The sequence below is a fragment of the Lethenteron reissneri genome, chromosome 23 (assembly GCF_015708825.2).
Source record: "Lethenteron reissneri isolate LAM-NWPU_2019-01 chromosome 23, ASM1570882v1, whole genome shotgun sequence".
NCBI classification, from domain to species: Eukaryota; Metazoa; Chordata; class Hyperoartia; order Petromyzontiformes; family Petromyzontidae; genus Lethenteron; species Lethenteron reissneri.
The window spans coordinates 12,328,849-12,348,004 of NC_083801.1; the positions used below are offsets into that span (position 1 = coordinate 12,328,849).

At 42.5% G+C, this 19,156-nt stretch overlaps 1 protein-coding gene across 4 annotated transcripts in view; it reads left to right on the forward strand.

Annotated features, from left to right (window-relative positions):
* GPD2 (glycerol-3-phosphate dehydrogenase 2) overlaps positions 1–19,156 on the forward strand; it is an 81,588-nt gene that overhangs the window by 26,286 nt on the left and 36,146 nt on the right. For 2 of the 4 annotated variants that reach the window (XM_061557214.1, XM_061557216.1), the window contains exons 2-4: positions 13,634–13,743; positions 16,303–16,477; positions 17,769–17,893. In XM_061557214.1, the coding sequence (XP_061413198.1) occupies positions 13,642–13,743; positions 16,303–16,477; positions 17,769–17,893 (402 nt within the window). In that variant the 5' untranslated portion in view covers positions 13,634–13,641. The remainder of the gene's footprint in view (positions 1–13,633; positions 13,744–16,302; positions 16,478–17,768; positions 17,894–19,156) is intronic. The other 2 variants (XM_061557212.1, XM_061557215.1) reach the window with 1 other exon arrangement.

Below are 19,156 nucleotides of genomic sequence, written 5' to 3' on the forward strand. Positions count from 1 at the left end.
AATGGGTATGTTCTCTCCTCTTATTTATTTCACAGTGTAACTACAGGCATGCACCTCTCCACGCTTCGTGTTCACTTTTCAGCCTTCGTACCGTATTCCTCGTCAGTGTCCATAGCGTGTTTCTGATTAAAAAAAAAGTGGAAACAAAAAATGACTCCACGCTGCTCCTGTATGCCATTTAATTCTAACTTTTGACTGCGGTCTACCTTCCAATAGCTGCCCTAACACTTCAGGGATGTACGGTCAGGGGAGGCAGGGGAGGCAGAATCTCACCTGTCATTTCCAATTAAAATAGCTGTGATGAAAAGTAAAAAAAAGAATAATCAAATAAAGTAAATATTCAGATTTTCCACTGATTTGTGTTATAAATGCCATTTCTGTACGATTACAATCATTTTTCTAGTCAAAATCGCCAAATTTGCGGAGCTCCGCTGCAAATAAAGGAAGAGACGAGAGGTGAGGCAGCGACGAACTCAGCCTCCCCTTTAATTGCGCAACCCCTCAGTAACTGGATGGAGCGCGGGCAATAAGCGCGTGCTTGTTACTATCTCAGTATGTCACCAATGTAATGTTTGTAGACCCCTTCATTTCATGTCATCGCCTTCCATACTCCAGGTAACTTATTTCACATATGTGTATAAAGATATTTAGGCTCGTTGGTTTCGTCATGAAACTGCAATGAAAGAGCACCAGGGGAGGCAGCTATCACATCTGCCTCACTCAGTGAGGCCACGCCCCCTCCGTGAGACCACGCCCCCTCCGTGAGGCCACGCCCCTCAGAGAGACCACGCCCCCTAAGTGATGCCACGCCCCTCAACGAGACCACGCCCCTCCGTGAGGCCACGCCTCCCTCAGTATGTAAATCTGGCTCTGACACGAGCCATTGCCTCCCCAGCCATTGACCTCACCGCACGTCACTGGTGCACTCTGATGTGTTTTCCAGTTGTGCTCCACCTACACATATCCACAGTTGTTCAGCGAACAACAATGATTTTCACAAAAAAATGGTCATGCCCTACAGAATGACAGAAGGACTTAATTAAAAAGGCTGCAGCGTGGGGCTCATGCTAAAGATGAACAAAGTAAAAGGCACGTACCACAAGTACGCCACTATAGTGTGATGGTGCACAATTTGAACTTTGCACAAGTTTTAAGGCCCTTCGAGTGCGTTCCCCTGCATGTGTCATCAGGCTGTGGGTTGCACCGTGTGCGTTTTATGGGCTGCGTGGATGAGGCATGTCTCTATGGGTGCCAAAAGTGGCACCGCCCCCTCAGTGTCTCGCAGCCGCATCAACTGCGACGCTGGTGCCTGCCGGAACATGTTTTTGAAAGTGTTTTTTTTTTTAAATGAATCAATCCATTCATATATTTTGTTACATTACATTGTGTTTGTAAAGTTCTGTCAAAATGCCTTCTCCAGCTATCATTCTTATCATTTGCTACTTGATATTGTGCCTCACACTGGTATACAAGCCCTCAAGTGCCAATGAATTTAAAGAGAGCAAATGAACAAAGCACTGCACACAGGCAGAAGCACGCATGGACTTAGAATGATGAACATTTAAACAAAGACAACTGGTAACGTATTACCCTGGAGTGAATTCGTAAACGAACGCACAACAAATTGAGAATATTGACATTGTGTGCTTAAAATGTACCAAGTGTTGTACAGGGTTTTGAAAGAGGTCAGTTTTGAACCTCTTGTCAAATTGTTGTACACATAGACGAAATTATACAATCTCTAAGCAGATTCCGTTGCGAAAGGTGTTGGTGCAGAGAATGCTGTGGTCGTGATTCTCAAACGGGAGTGAATGCAAATGAGTAGGCATGCCATGCTTCACCATGTCGCTCCTGCCAGAACGTTGATTAATCATCACGGTTCAGAATCACTTATCGATTCAAGAAGTTTATCTTTTTTGTCTTGTTTTTCCAAACAATATGGTGCACTTCTGCGGCCGTCTGGAACGCTCTTCCTTCCGATGTTTGGAAGCCACTAGAGCTGTGCACTCTTAAATCTATATAAAAAAATTGTTTTATTTAGAAATGCTTTTTGTGTTTAGTGTGTTGTCCTTCCCTTGCACCTTCAATTATCACGGTTGGAAACATATTGTGCGAAAGAAGTTCAACATAGATTGTTTCTCTTTTTCCCCCTTTCGCTATCGCTCACTGCATTCGGAACCTAGGAAACTGAATTTGATTCCTGGCCATTGCTACCCTTATCGGCGAGTGATATTGGAAGCATTCCTGGGTTCCCCTGCCCCTTCACCAATTATACACTAAACAGTGTGGTGAAGTACAGTCAAACAGCCCCCCATAACAGTACGGTGTGGAGAGGCATTCATACAGCCATAGATTGATACATTTCTGTATATTCTTTTGGTCTTTTGGTAAAGTCACGTACATAGGTTCAAAGAAAATAAAAATAAAATAACAAAAAATAACAAAACACTAAAATTGTTTTTAATTTTCTATGTGACTTTACAGAAAAGCCCAAAGAATATGATTTCCTGCAGTGACAAAAGCTTTCAGTCTACATTTCTGTGTAGTTAATACATTTCAAGCATGTTTTATAACATTCCATCGAACCAGTGGAATGAGATGTAACTGGTGACTTCTGGATTGCAAGTCTGGTGTGTTAACCATTACACCACAGCAGCATCCCCCCTAATGATTTGAATAAATAGGATGGTAACAATGTATATCCAGCCAGGTGGTCTAGTGGCTGGAGTGCACAACCTCTAAGCAGGTGGCGAGTTTCTGATCGCCATCGGAGGGAGAGCAGCAGGTCGCTGGCTGCTCAAGAAACCGAGCTAACGTAACGTGAGTACCTGTGTGTGGGAAGCCAAGAGGGGTCTCATGGAATTACTTTGTCCCGTCATAGGAATGTAGAATGTTAGCCATCAGCTCAGATCCATGGACAGGAGAGCAGTCCCTTCTTCCTATCCTTGTTTGATCAGGAAACCCACTTGGGGTTTTTGAAAGGTTATCGTAAAAAGTGGCATAGTATCAAGAGCCGCATCGTCATCGTCATTGGCCATTGTCTATGTACTGTTGGATGAATGTCTCCCCACGCTGTTGTTGTCCATCATGGCCCAGGGCTGCTCCCATCCATCTCACACTTGCACATAGAGCGATCGTTTTGCTCCATCTCCGTGGTGTGAATTCCTCCAGGGTGAATACGATGAGTACCAGTTTTATGGAAAGTCAACAGCATTTGTATTTTTGGCATCACATGGCTCCGTCACCTGGGTCTACTATATCTGACCCGCAGTCGAGAATTCTGGAGATCCCTGTGTCAGCCAGGTCCACCGCAAGCCTGGAACAAGCACCCACTGCACTGTTCATGCCTGGAACAGCCAACGGGGCAAGGCTTGATCTACCTGGCACCCTGGCGTCTTGTGGTCGGGGTGCAGCCGCACCCTTCACCACAGGTGTCCGCGGTCTTCAGAGGCCCCTTGTACACAATTCAGGCTCGCTTTGAGCCTTCTCCCATCAGTTGAAATGTTGGCTGGAAATGTGGCCACAGCCATGTGGGACGAATAGAAACCTGGCCCAATGCTATACAAATTGTCGACAAAAAAATTAACCAATGAGAAAGAAATACCGAAAAGCATTTCCGGATATAAATAAATAAACAGCAGCAAACACAATCCCCTCATGTATTATCAAATTATTTTCTTCACTATGGTGACCTAGGGTCGATTCCCAGCCACATCTAATGTCAATTGGGTGAGTTAACACAGTGGTGCTAGATATACAGGCAAAACTGAGGTCACGTGGGTCGGGTCATGTGATTTGAGGGGCGTCCGGCATGAGAATCTTCACGTGTTTCTTTTAGGGTGGTGATCCCCAACCTGTGGTCTTCTCAAGGCTGTGGGTAGGTCTGCAAAACTGTTGCAGATTTAATTTTTTACGCAAAAAAACGTGTTTCTTACTGCATGGTAGTCTGTGAAAAAAATGTTGAGGATGGACAGCGATCTGTGGGTCCATACAGCATGGGAAGAAGCAGCACTATTTTAGGGGATTGAGCTGAGTTGGGGATGGATCTCTTGTCTCTCACTTCCCACCTATCCACCCATCTCTCTGATGTTTACAAATTTGAGTTTAAATGTACAAAACATGATCTTTGAATTAGCACACGGTGTTTGTGTCATCTTGTGAATGGGGGGGGAAGGGTTATAAGCATTGCATGGGTGGCACTTGTATGGGGGTGTCGTGTAACATTGACCATAAAACGTTTGCAACATAATTTCTGAGCGTAGATACATTGCAGCAAAATGTTATGGTTAGTCTGTCTTACGTGGCAAAGTTTAACATGATCATAATGACTCTGCACCTCCGATTGGCATGGTTGGCTACATAGGGTGCTAAAGAAGTTAAACATAGATACAACTCGCAAATCATAGGGACCTAACTGTGGTCTTGATTACGCAGCACTGAAATTTGTATGAACTCTGTTTGTCTCGACTTCATATGGTGTATGAATTCCAAGTATTTCCTGTAATGTCCTATTGTACATTCGCAGTCAACATGTAGCCTTTCATCCTACTCTTTTATCAATTATTCCATGCTTTTACAAGTGTTGGGGTGGAGTTTTGGAGCATTTTATCAGTGGCTAGCGCCCTGTGCTCGACCTGCGATCGATTCCCGGCCACTCCGAGCATCGTTGGCAAGTAATATCTGAACTGGTTCTGGTTCTCTCTTCCCTCACCCATGCTGTTCGGTGTGGTTACGTCTAGTCATAACCCCTTCATGACCAATGGTGGTGGGAAGGCCTTCATCGTTCGGTAAATTAACAAAGTTTTGCATATTATTTATTTAGTTTTCACTATGAAACGAGTACCATGTTGATAGGTCGGAACTGAAGGAGCCACATTCGACTCTTTGTACTGTTGCTGTGCCAAGTATCCAAACACATCAACAGTGTCAATGCAGTCCGCAAACTTAAGCGTTGCATTGTGCTGTGTTATAATACAATGCTTTATGCGCAAGTGATGCTACTGGGACCTCCGGTTGTCAAATATATTCGGTAATTTCAATTCGACAAAGTGGCTGTTTATTCTGTATTTATCATTCCTTGCACGTAATTCAGATGAATACTGGTATTTACCTCTGCCAAGCCCCAAATACTTGTAGAGAGATGTACAATCGTTTCTGTGTCATAGCGAAATTAAATATCACCCCAGTTCTTTACTTTAAACAAGCTATACGGAGTGTGGTCCTGGAACATTGGAACATTAGTGCCACTGTTGTGTCTTTGCTTGTATGAGGGACTTGTTGATGCATTTTTTGTGTTGATGCTTGGCAGTGGATGCTAGTTCATGACTCCCATCAATTCTCTTTTATGAAATCAACTGCCTACGCTTTCGGAACTAAGGGCTCTTCATTCACTATTTTTTTTGCATGAGTCAAACGCAAACTTGTGTTCGGAAGAGAGAGATTAGCTTCTGACGGAAATGTAGACGACAGTTTGGAATACAATTCGCTTATTTTTCCATGGTGGCAAAATGCAAAAGTATCACTGGACACTTAAAGACCAACTCCAACAAATGTTGCATTCTCTGCGGTCCCGAGTTGTACAGTTGCATGACCTTAGGAGGCCCTTGGGAAGTGTGGAATCAAACTTAAGTGGTTTTACGAATTCTGTAGATTTTGTTGTTTATACTTTTTGTGGGTTTTATATTTACAGTGGGAGTTGCTTGACAATCCAAATCCAAATGCTGAAAGCAAGCACTACCATGAAGTAAGAGAATAATACAATTAGAGGTGCAAATTGGACAGCAGCTTCTTCTGAGCCAAAAGTCATATTATTGCATGAGGTCGGCTGACCATTTGACTGGCCTGTCCTTTCAGCCCCGTTGGGGTCCACTAGTACTGTCCTCAAGTCTCTTCTCCTTCGGTAGTTTTGGTGGGCTGATCAACAACATTTACATGCTCAGGTCAAAGTTCGTGAGCCATTTGGATGGCTTCAGTAGTAGCCTGACGAATATCTGAAATGCTTCCAGTGAATGATTTAAGCGGGCAGTGCTGTATTGTGTGACCCATCGTCTGAGATTTGGCAACTACAATCTGCCATTGGGTCTCCCCCCCCCATCCCGCCATGCTTTGTGCCAGCCGGGCTCACCTGACGTAGGCAATTGGATGGCCTTGGTTAGGTCAGAGGTTTGGAAACGAATGTCCGTGAGTTGCACGTATTTGAACCCTGCGTCACGGGAATTGGTATCGGGGGAGATGCTTTATGTTGCGCATCCTCTGCGAAAGGTGCTATCCTTCCAGAGCTCTTGCGCAATTGCACATTTGCAACAAAAAAAAGATCACATCCTTCCACCGCTTACAGTGCCAGAGCGACGCGTGGATGTGTGTGCGTGCAAGTATGCACTTGCTTCCTGTGTGCGCTCGACGCACTGCCGAGCCGTGAGAGATAATCGTGTGCGTGTTACTCTGGTGTCCGTGTGTGTCGTCGTCGTCGTCGTCCGTGCATTTCCTTTTTGGAGGAATGACGAGGAACGCTGTAGGAACAAAACAAAAACCCCATCACGGGTAAAAAAATAAATTCTATGTATAGCACACCGCATAGTGGAATAGTAAAAGTGCAAAATGAGGTCATGTTTACCACGAAGCATTTTTTTAAACGGGAAACTGGGAACACAATTTTGTTACACGACTAATCTACAGTATGACTGAAATATCTATTGCTCTATGAGACCTCCTTTACCAGTAGCAAAATATAGTAATAGGTTTTTACCCTTTTATCTGGTACAAAAACTGACACTAATGATATCATTATCAGAGTTGTTTCTTTTTGTTTGCATTTTGACTGCTTGTGTTGTGGTTTTTGCAAACATGATCCCTTGTATAAAGGTGTCAGTTTTTGTACCAGATACAAGGGTAAAAACCTATCACTATATCTATTGCTATTTATACCTTTACGTTTTTCCTTGTGTCTGCTCGACACAATTTCCCGATTTTCGCTGGCTCCGTTGTTTTTTTTCTGAGAACCATTCGCCCGTCTTCTAAAACTCCTCAGAACTTTGGGTGCTGCGCAGGCTGCTGCACGGCTGTGCGTGCTTCGTTTGTAGCAGATGCTTGCGTAATTGTGTTTGGTGGCTCTATCTTCTCCATGGAAACAAGCTCACAGTGCTGGGGTTCACACTGTCATCTCCCTGAGGTTCCCCCCCACACCACACCACCACCACCTCCTAACCCTTCTCTCATTCTCCCACCCCTCAAACTTCATATTGTGAGCGTGGCCAAATCAGTGCGTCGTGCTTGGCTTCAATGAACGGAAGGGTCCTTTTGCTCACACCAAGTCGTGCCGAGCGCAGTGGCTGCGCTCGGCCCTGGATCGCTCGGACTCCTTGTTTCTCACTTCCCCTGCGTGCTTCCTCGAAACCTCCCCCGTTGTTCCCCGTCCCCCGCCTTGCGCGGTCTGTGCGTTTGCAGGCAGGGGTTGAGAAGGGTTAGTTCCAGCTTATGAATGACTTCATCCGCTAACGGGCGTCATGGAAAAATCGGCGCGCATCCCCGCACGGGGCTGGTTTCAGGGGGGTGCCTTGGCCACGCGGTCGGGGACGCAATGGAAAGGCGGTGGATGTGCATGCGTGCGCGCACACACAGAGAGAGAGAGGGACGCACGCAAGCGGTGGGGCTTTCGGGTCCGTGCGTCCGTGAATCATTGCATAAATGAATGAATAATAAATAGGAATGCAAAATGTTGTTTTCTTTGTGTGTCCATCATCATGTGACCTGCGGCGGAAGTCTCATCCTTGTATGGACCGCCACGTTATTAACGTGTTTAGTGAAATGCGTGTCTTTTATAGCATTTCAATACAACATATTCGTGTTTAATCTCTTTCATCTTTTCAGGGGACTTATTGGCTTTAGTTTAGTTTATTTGAAGGATAGTTAATCATGTCAGCTGTTAAATAATATCAATCAATACATTAATAGTCATTATTTATTTCATTATAGCTTTATTTTTTTTACTTATATCCGAGTTAAATATATCAAATAAAACAAACTTAAATTTATGTTTGAAATTTGGTTCGTTTAGTGGTAAAATAACAGAAAATGGACATTGTCAGCTTTTTTTTGCGTATTTGTAAGCACTAGTCCCATGGACTTCACATGCGCCAATTATTCTTGCATTAGATGGTTGCACATAAAGCATGCAATGGTCGAAACAAAAATGCTTAGTGAATTAATTGTATGATGCTGCTCGTTTTTGATTGAAGCGATTAGTTTGATCGGTAGACGAAAGCTTGCGAGGCTTGCACATAGCACCTTTCTTAAATCTGAGGTGGTTGGCACGGGCAGTGGGTCGCTAAGAAACGCTCTTAGCGACTAAACGCCTCTCGGATGAAATTACGCTTGGATATTTAGCGCCGAAATAGAATTGAGGTTGTCAAGCGCCATTGTGGAAGAGTTGTGACACCAATACTTGTTGGCTCTAAGAACCACAGTTCCTGAAATATGATCAAAGTACGGTGTTTATTTTCCACGGCTGATGTTCAAAGCGCAAAATGTTAATGCTTTTTTTATTCCGTAAAAAAGCAATTGCGTGTAAAATAACAAAAACCCAACAACAACAACATTTTAACCATTGGAAAATGCAAATGTATTGCCCTCAATGGGTGCAGTTGAGTTGTAAATGAGTGTTTTTTGTTTACATTTGTGTTACATAAATGTAGGTGTAATTCACAGAGTGCACAGTTTGTGTTCTTTATTGTACAGTCGCTGTATTAGGTAATACCTCAATGGGGGTATTATCAAGAGTGTCTTATATATTTGTTATGGGTGTTATATTGGGTAGAATAATCTGCTTATTCCACATACATTAATCTGCCATTTACAAAAGTCAGGAATATGCTGAGGGCTCAAAAATATCAGTTTACCTCTTAAACAACGCTGTGTGGCGGTCGCACTCGAACGGGACACACACGGCGTGCACGAACTTTATGACCAGGTGAGAGCCGATGAACACGAACGCGTCTTTTTTTTCAAGGGAGACCTGGGACTCTAAAACAGAACATCATTAACACCGAACAAAGTGTGCCAACAAAGTAAGGTACAAGATATCTCAATTAAAAAAATTTACAGAAGTAGAAAATTTAACGTAAATCAGTATAATTTGCCACATAATTCATGTGCATTATTAGTATTAAAAAAACCTCGGCTACACGATAAATAACACCAGCTGCGTGCGCTGACAAGTCATTTGTGTTAACTGGCAACGTTTACAGGCTACGTTTAAGGCTCCGGGGGCCCTGCAAGCAATTTCAATTCATTGGGGCATTTTTGTTAAAATCAGTAAATCTCACATTCGGATTATTACGAGAAGTGGGTTTAGGCGCAGCACGTCGTGAGAAGGGATGGCAGCCGATAATCATGAATAAAATGGCCAAGTGGCATCCAAGGAATGGAACCGTGTCCAAGGGGTTTGGCAACCGAGGAGATGGAGCGATGAAGTCAGCTCTTGCGCTGGTTCTCGGTCGATTCATTATTACATCGCGAGATCGTGAGAGGTGGCGGCAGTTTTAGAAGGCCTATATCCAGCAGTGGATTCATTGGCTGAAGATGCTGATATCTTGAGGACAGCACAGTCGGTCAAATTATGAGCATTGCCTGGACTGCACCTGCATCCATCTCTCGCCCCAGCGATTCTTGAAACAAACATGGAGCTGCTTGGTCACTTGGCACATAGTGATGCATCATCCATTCATCACTTAAAACTGGTTCGTACACCCAAAATGAACACCAAAGAAGATTTCATTATTTCGATTTTTGAAAATTCAAGTTTATAATTCACATAGCTAATGTTACATTTAGGCATATGGAGAGAACAAAAGTACAAACGAGACATAATACATTTCTCATACAAAATAGATATTTGGCGAGACTTTTTTTAAAGTTTAATCGTGAACCTTAATCATGACTTCATTTATTCACAGCTGGGGAGCAGGGGTGGTGGGGTGGTGGGGGAATAGTGGGCAATTGAAGACACTCATTGACACGTGGGTTTATTCTGCCAGTTGATGATGCCTCTAAGTTTATGCTCTGTCTTTATGCTTGGAGTGGATTTGCTGATTTCTAAAATGGACATGTTGTACTCGGAGACAAAATGAGCTAATATTCCCCGTAGTTACCTTGCATATTGATTATATCTGGTACTGCAGTGTGAATGTTTATATAAAAAATGTGCTGTATGCAATACCCACCAACCTGGCTGATTTTTGTGGTATGCTGCCGATAGTTAAATCCGTCATTTTACCACGTACCAATATTTAAAAGCGAAAGGTTTTCAAACAAAAACAGCATTTAGTTTAAACTCTTTGAAATTCGGTATAGAAGAAAAATTTGTTTAAAAACCATCAAGAGCCTGCTGCTTAAATTGGCGATTTATGTCCTGTGAATAAGGACCACAGCCTGAAGCATCATCGATTATATATAATTAATCTTTCTTTGTTTTAAGGCAGCCTTATTGTCAAATGCATTGAGGTTTTTGTTGTTAGGTCTTTAGGGTTGGCAAGTTTGTGATAGATATCATGTGGGGAGTGGTTCTGTAGTGGTTAGCGCAATGCGCTATGAACTCGGCGACCCAAGTTCGATTTCTGCTCACGGCCAACACCAGTGACGATTATTTGAACCGGTCCTGGGCCTCCTCTAGGTCGACTCAGACTCAAATGAGTACCTGCTATAGTGTGTTAACATTGCCACTGGCGAGACGAAGGCGGCCCTGGCTTGGTGTTGGCCATCCACCCCCTCGTGTGCTGTGCCGGCCTTCACTTGCCCTAACAATCTGTTAAAGATATATGGGAAATCTTTGTGTATGTTGTAGGTATCGTGGGCTCTAAGCGAGTCTTTTTTGGTAGGGGAGTGGGAAATGTAGATTTCTTTTCAGCAGCCTTGCACACTCCGTTGTGAATCCACAACTTGTAAAACACGGTGCACGTTGTTCTCCATCCATCCCCGCACAATACAACTGCTGTAATAAACAATCAAGTACTGTTAAAAACAGTGGTTGCAATGTCTTCGCCCCTGAACATACGCCAGGCGGATATTTCAACTTAATAAGGGAACATTTGGTGCGTGTTCGACATGTGTACAGTGTGCAACATGGAAGTTAAAATGGGGAAAGGCCTTGCTTCTCCATACACGAGGTGATTTATCATAGTCGGTTTACATGGTGTGTTTAAACATTGTCCGAAATCTGAGTGACACGAGGTGCCCCTTGAGCCTGTATAAGTCATGGTCACCAAATAAATACGATATTTTTATGCACATCTCCGTCCATCTGTCTGAAGAGTGGGTGGTGGTGGTGGTGTGGAGAGGGGAAGCACAATAACTCTCGTAAGGATGATTACAATTTGAACCAAACTGTAGTACTGTATCAAGTGTTCTTGCTATTATGGACTTACTCAATAGAAAAACCGGCCACATTGATCAAAGGGTTTCCAAACACTTGGAGACAAAATCCAGCGGTAAAAGGAAGCATCTCCCCCTACCCTCCTGATGGTATCATTCCTTGCTCGACGCCACCCGTCATTACGCTGTGGTGACGTTATCTTCTGTGGTTTGAAATGTAAACTATTATTACCAGTTAAATACCTCTGAGGACAAACGTGAGTTGGAACGAGTTCTGGAATCCATGCATGTGCGATCTATACGTATTCCTTGCACAGTCTGTTTTATCTTAACTAATTTCAATTACAGCATCTAAACACTCCTTCTTGGGTCTTCCCGGGACTTCAACTCAGGAGTCCCGGGACTTCAACTCAGGAGTCTCTGGCCAATCAACCAATAATTGCATTGTCATCATCACTAAGCCACTCTTGACAAAGGAATTCTGTGAAATACGGATATCCTTTGTATATTTACATGGGGGTGGTTCACCTTTATTGACCTTTTGTCTGCGAGACGTTGATCACAATTACCCTTTAGCAGCAAAATGCTTAGTTTCATATCTACATTATATTTGACCATTCGTTTTTGTTCAATGATAAAGTAAATACTGTTCAAACGAATTAATATAGAATCTGTAATTTGTTTAAAAATTCTAATCAAAAGTCTACCGCCTTTTCACCAGTATTCGGTTTTAACAACACTTAATGAGAATGTATGATCGCAGTGATAATTGTTCTTCAAATATTTGATTGATTAAGCAGAAGTGTCTTATTTCAGCTTGTCAATTAATGGCCTTGCAGTATCGTTTTTAAACGCATACTTTCTCAATGTATTGATATGTTTGATATTACAATTGCTTGTTGGTGTATTAAAAGGAATTCCATGTTGTGTTTTTGTAAGTATAACATTTTGTAACGTGGTCAAATAGCATGCCAAATAAAGATGTAATATAAAAAAATTCAAAATTTAAAAAAATCCATCTACATTTCAGATCTGTACGTTTTGTATTTCTCCGGCTCAAATTACACAAACTGTGAGCAATACATACAAATGAAGCGTCTGATTTTGTGAAACAGTCGCATTCCTTACACCCGTAGGACTGACACAGTGTGTGTACATAATTGTTTATGTGTGTAAGTATGCATGTTAAAATGGCTAATGTGGGCCTGGCAGTCAATTGAAACCTCAGAGCAGCGTGTAAGCGTTTACCATGGTTAATGCTGCTTTTGTCGCGTTATATAACCAGACAATGATTTCTGATGACTGATGTGGTGTGTGCCGAATATTCCCGCTATTCATTGACCGCTCCTGGGGAAACAGATACAACCAGCTGACCTGGACATCGGAATGATGGAGTACTTTTACATGCTTTTTAAACAGTGTTATTATTCCACCATTGGAACCTCATTTGCCAGTGTTATTATTTATCGTTGTGTGCTCGTTAAAGTTTAGCACGGTTGGCTCTGCCTTGGCCGCGTATAAGAGTAGTTAAATATATACTACCACATGGTTATCACTACTGCACGTTCTCATTTTTCATTTGGTTGATGTTGATGTCGAGCAACAACTATAAAATATTACATTGGTATGGTTGAACCAGACAATTGTGTCAGGGGTAGCGGAGGCTATCGTTGTGATGCCTCCTTTGTATTTGCGAATCGGGCATTGAGTTGTTAAATGTCTCACGGTCTGTTCTGGGTCACCACAGTCACACACCGGAGATTTTAAAATCTTTGTTTTCTATATGATTGGATTGAATTAATTTCCAATGGGTGACTGCCATGAACTAAAATCATACACCTTGTTATACAAAGAGTCAACTACCGGAGCTCTGGGAAAGAGAGCTTGATAGCTCATCCGATTTTTCCAGGATAAATCAAGATTCCGTTTCCGGTGCTTATTTTGGTAGCGCAGAAATATTCTGCTCGTCTATAATATAAATATCACAATTTCCTTGTTGAAAGATTGCGATTTCCAAGAATAGGATACTAAAGGTATACACAAGGTCACGTTTATTACCTAATCCTCAATATTGTATCCCATAATCAATTATTTAGACACAGAGATGGAGGATTCAAATTATGCCTTGCGTGTTCATATCTCATTCTAAACTCTTTGACCAGGCTCTCATATGCGCGACGTTGACCTCAGCTTATTTTTTTGTTTCACGCGTGTGTGTGTGTGTGTGCGCGCACACGTGTGCGTGTCTGCGTGTGTCTGCAAAAAAAAGTAGCAATCATGGCGTTCCGCAAAGTGGTGACAGGAAGCCTGCTTACAGCCGGAGGGGCGCTCGTCACTGTGTATGGACTCTCGGAGCTCATGGAATATAAGAAGCACAAGGTGGGTGTACCCGAGGAGAGATTTCTTACAACGTCACAGGGAAACCCGCGCGTGGGTCAGAGGATGCTATGAGACAAGGCAGCGTCTGTCCAGCAGCTGCCGCCCTCTGCAGAGCCGGGAAAAAGTCACCACGGCCCCTTCGTGCTTTCGACCACAAAGGCACTCGCTGTGATCTCTCGCAGTTCGTTTAACGTGCGGCACAAGCGAAGGGAAGTGGAACATGGTCTGTTTGACGTCTGATATTAGCAACATGCTGCGGTCATTAATTTAAAACGTATGTGAAAGTTTGAACATTTTATATTTGGTATTTCCAGAACCGTGGACTTCGCATGTTTTTGGTATTTATAAATTCCAGAACATCCTATGCGTAATGGGGAGGTAAACAAGAGCAGACGCGCAGGGTCTGCCGAAAGTTTGAAGCAAGTCCAAACGTTGGAATGGATGGAAAATTACTCCCCCCATGTAAAACTTTTCTGATAAGTCGTAGCGCCGCACATATGTTGAACGTGGTTTGTAAACTTCACATTTACTCTTACATAACCATAATTAACATTACTTTATTAGCCATAAGTTATTTTATGAATGTAAAGAAGACAATACATTTTTTCTTCATTTGTAGATAAAATGATGTGATTAATTACACAAGTCAATTTGCATTGTCTAATCAAATTTTTGAAGCTTATTCTTTACTAAAAAAAATAGTTTTTAGGTTGTTTAATATTCATTCATATGAATGCTACTTTTTCTCTTTAATTTACTGATATTTGTTTTTTAAAAATGCGAATATACGGTATTGTGAAGAATTGTAGCAGGGCCTACTTTTGTACTTTTGTTCTTCAAACATATGGTAATCAGTTACTTACACAGTTATGTTTAATTAAACTGCTGTAGCATTAATGTGAAGATTAGCGTAAATTCTTGTTAAGATTAGGCATATGAGGACTCTCATACATTTTTTTAATGTAGGTCATAATTATTTCCACTGCACTAATTTAATTTGTATTGTTGTACAATTAAACCCTATTATAACATGTAATTTTTGTTCCATTTCTGGGATTAGCAAAGACAATTAAAATAATCTTGATTGTTTAGCTTATAATTTATTTTTCTGGCTTTGAAATACCATCCAGAACAGGATATTTATTGCATTTGTTCACATAATGCACTTAGTTAAATAGTTAATATTTTAAGTAAATGCTATATATGGTTGGCCTGGTACGATTAGGCAGTGTAGATGAACACAAATCAAGCGACTTGTCTTTTCAAAGGTGTTTTAAACTATACAACTATTTAATAAACTATTAAAATTTTACCAGGTAAGGCCTACTGAGCTTTATAGCTCTTTTAGCAGAAGCGACCTGGCCACAAATCATAGCTCAGCGAAGTGGCTTGTCATCACGTGGGATGTTATAGCAGCCAAATAATCTAAAAGCATGTTGATTCTAAATGTGGAGGGAAAAACTGGAGGGCCTGGAGAAAAATCCACGTGACCGAAAGGGAGAACATGCAAACTCCAAATAGACAGTAGTCAGGTAAGGTAGTTAACATCTTGCCACTGCGAGATGTTTTAAATGTGCACAGCTAGCTGGTAAGACGAGTCAGCATTAACGTCCGTTAGTTTTGTGAATTTGAAAAAAAGTATTATTGTAGATTGACTCCCACATTTGGCCAGGAGTTGCATTGGGCAATTCCTCTGCACCAATATCTGTTAAACAGCCGGTTGACTGCGTTGTCAGCAGCAGGCCATTGTGTACTGGGTCCCAGTTGAAATCACAACATTCTAAATTGCCCATGACACGATTCCAAAACTAAGCGAGGTTATTTAAAACCTACACACAAATAAGAAAATGAATTGTGCACAGCCATCGTATATGGCTAGGGCACACCAGTGGCTCGGTGCCTAACAGATTGCAGTGTGAACCTGACAACCTGAATTTCAGTCCCCAGCCATGGGTTACTTCAGTGGAGATTGATCTTTGGAGCAGTTCTGCCTCCCTCCCCCTCCCAAACCCCATTCCCACTTTAGTAACCTGCACTTACCAACGTGATGAAGTATGGTCAAATAATCCCCATGGCTGACAGTGTGGAGAGCCCCTCATCCAGCTGTGAAATGACCAGAGGCTGTAATAACATGTATATGATGCTGTTAATATTAAAATCAAAGGAATACAAAATTACGGCCCTTTGTCAGTCCACCGCTGGATGAAGTCTTCTCCACGCTGTGTTGTCCTTGGAAATTGTATTGAACATACTTCACCTCCACCACCACCACGTGAGTTGGTGGAGGTTTGTTAAACGGCAGTCCGGGACTCTTTCAGATACCATTCACCGCCAAAATGATCGACGACTGGCAATCGAATTTACTTACGTGGCTGGGTTCATAGCGCAGTAGCACCAACGACTCCACCGCTCCACCTTCACAAAAAGACTGAATCTCATTTAACGGACATCGCGTGTGACAATGATTTAATATATGCGTCAAAAGGCGCGACGCGCTTGCATCGCCGTCGTCCGTGCTGGGCTCTCCGCTGCGGCTGAGCGTTGATCGTTCTCGTGCAGGCGCAACTCAGGAGTGTGGCGGCTGCCGAGCGCTTGACCCACGAGCTGCCCCCTTCAGGGATGCCATCGCGCGACGCCCAGCTCATCAGCCTGCACACCACCAAGCAGTTTGACGTCCTCGTCATTGGCGGGGGCGCCACAGGCTGCGGCTGCGCGCTTGACTCCGTCACGCGAGGCAAGCGAGCGAGTGGCTCCAGGGAGAGAGACGCCGGCCGCACTCGCAGCCGTGCGACATGCGTGAACGCCTCTTAAAAAGCCGTGCGGCAAAGGCGAAGAACGCTCCTCGAGAAGCTTTGTTGTTTCCGCAGGATAGATTTTATTGTATTATTTCGAAGAGTTAATTCTGCGTTGGCTTTTATAAAAAATTTTTAATGCAGGAGTGCAAATTATGGATTTTAAATTCTTTTATTGGCCAAACACCTTAAAGCATTGTTGTGTAAACCAACTGGTATTATTTTGAAGCTTTCTTTCTATTGTTAAATTTAGGTAACGATGAACATCATTGCCTTTATTGTTTGTGGTACGTGTTCGTCACGTTGATGTTTTTATCTGTGTCTGAAGTCAATTTCCTGTTGCTAACGGCTTTTTGACTCATTGACTCCTCTGCTAGCACGGGTTTATAAAACTGACTTAAAACATGTTCAAACTGCCATCACACCGCGCTAAAAATAACCACCAACCTCGAAGCCGGATGGCAGTGAGGGCTGAGCAGATGATAGTTGAAACTTATCCAAGTCTAATAATGGTAACATCTGGGTTTTGCCGAGCGCCACTCTGTTTGCTGTAGGCAAGGCGTGCACTCTCACAGGCCTCGGTTTTTTTTCTTTTGCTGCTAAACGATTCCAGTCCAGAGCCCAGGGTGGGATGCCAGCACTATTGTTATAATGATGAAGCATTTAAAAAGAAACAGACAATTATTTATTAATTTTCCACCAACAAGCATATCAATTCATGAACTAAAAAAAAACACATTGAATGCCATGGATGTCTTTCAGTTGCTTATTACTTGTCTTTTTGATATCGATTTGATGTATTTTATATCAACATAGATATCATCTGTGTCACCATGGTTGTTCAATGCATTTGTTGACATATCGTAGACGTAAACTCATATACATTTAAGTAGTAACTGATTTCAGTTAATTTAACTTTCATTTATATTCAATATGATTAATCTTTCATTGGTGTGGGGTGGTCGTCTTAACGAGAGCCGTTGCCCAGTACTGCTGATCTAATCTCACCGACTTGAATAAAACTGCATAATTACCGCTCGGCATCGTGAGACAATGAAGAGATGACGACGGCAGCTTGGGAAGGCCTTAATCCAGCAGTGGATTAATCATGGCTGCTGATGATGATAAAATGTCACCTAAACGATCCTTGTATAATGTTGGTGAGATGTGCATCCCGAATCGCTTGGGTGGTGATGATCTCTGCCTGTGGCCGTCTGCTCCTCCCGCTGTCAGGTTTGAAGACGGCGTTGGTTGAGAAAAATGACTTCTCCTCTGGGACAAGCAGCCGCAGCACAAAGCTCATTCATGGGGGTGTCCGGTATCTCCAGAAAGCCATCATGAGGCTGGACACTGAGCAGGTTCGCGTCTATTCGTGCATTGGATTTGTAACATTCACAGGCTTGTATTGCAAGGCTGCTGTAAGCGTATTTACAATTGTATCCCTTCGCGAGACAAAGGCAGGCTTTAGCTAAGGTTAAATGAACCTTATGGCGGGACCCCGGGTCTCGAATAAGCAGAAGTCATAATAGTAATTAATTCATTTCTTTTTGGCGACTCCATCCCACCGCACACATAAACGTCGCGACCCACCTGGCGCGGATCATTCTGTTGTCATGTCGTCCAAGCGCAGCAGCAAGGACGAATGCGCAGAAGAGCTGAACAAGCAAATACACTCCACGCTTGGGTATGGGCAGGATCATATTAAGTCTTAGCCAAAGCTGCTCAAACTGCCTACACGACTTAAGTACTTTATTTGTCATCACGGGATGCATAATACAGTGAAATTGCTCTCTTATCTTCATTATTATTCTTGACCTACCAATGTCTGCAGCAGGATCAGTCGATGACAATTCTATTACCTGCAGATATTTAACAGATGAAATGCGTTGCACCGTTAATTCTTCCTGTTTGATAATACTTCTCTTGTCCTTATGCATCTATGGAGATAGGTTTTTTTTCCGTTAAGCCATAGTCCCCACATACCTCTCATATCAATGCGGATAAGAGGAGCTGCGACCCACTACTCTGTAGAGTAAGATTGGTATAAAAGCTTGTTACAATATGAACAGCGCATTGAAAACGCGTACTATTTTATGTACTGTTTACAAAGTGTGTTCACAAATCCACACTGAGAAACACGATGATTGACAGAGGGGTGTAAATAATTTTTTCGATAGTGTATTTAAATAGAGGTACTGCAGGTAAGTAGTTTTCAGTTTTAAAGGCATAATTTAACAAGACAACACTTGCCACCATCCTTCAAACCCATTGGTGAAAAAGAGTAAAGTATTTGTTTACATTATAATATCATGTTTATGCGAGAGCCGGGGGCTTATGGGACCCCGGGGTCCCGCCATAAGGTTCAAATGTAAACCACGTACGTGACAGCAGATTGCCACGCGAAGTAGATGTCACGTATCTTTTCACAATTGTAAGCTTTTAATCATGGAAATTAAAAAAAGTATCCAAAATTATAATTGCAATAAAATACAATAAAGAAAAACTGTTTATGATATAAGCACATTCTTTGGGCAGTGTGCAAGAAGCTGGGATATAATTGTCTGAACAATATTTCCTGAATGTAATGCAGATTTAAAACCATTATACTCAGTATCTGGATT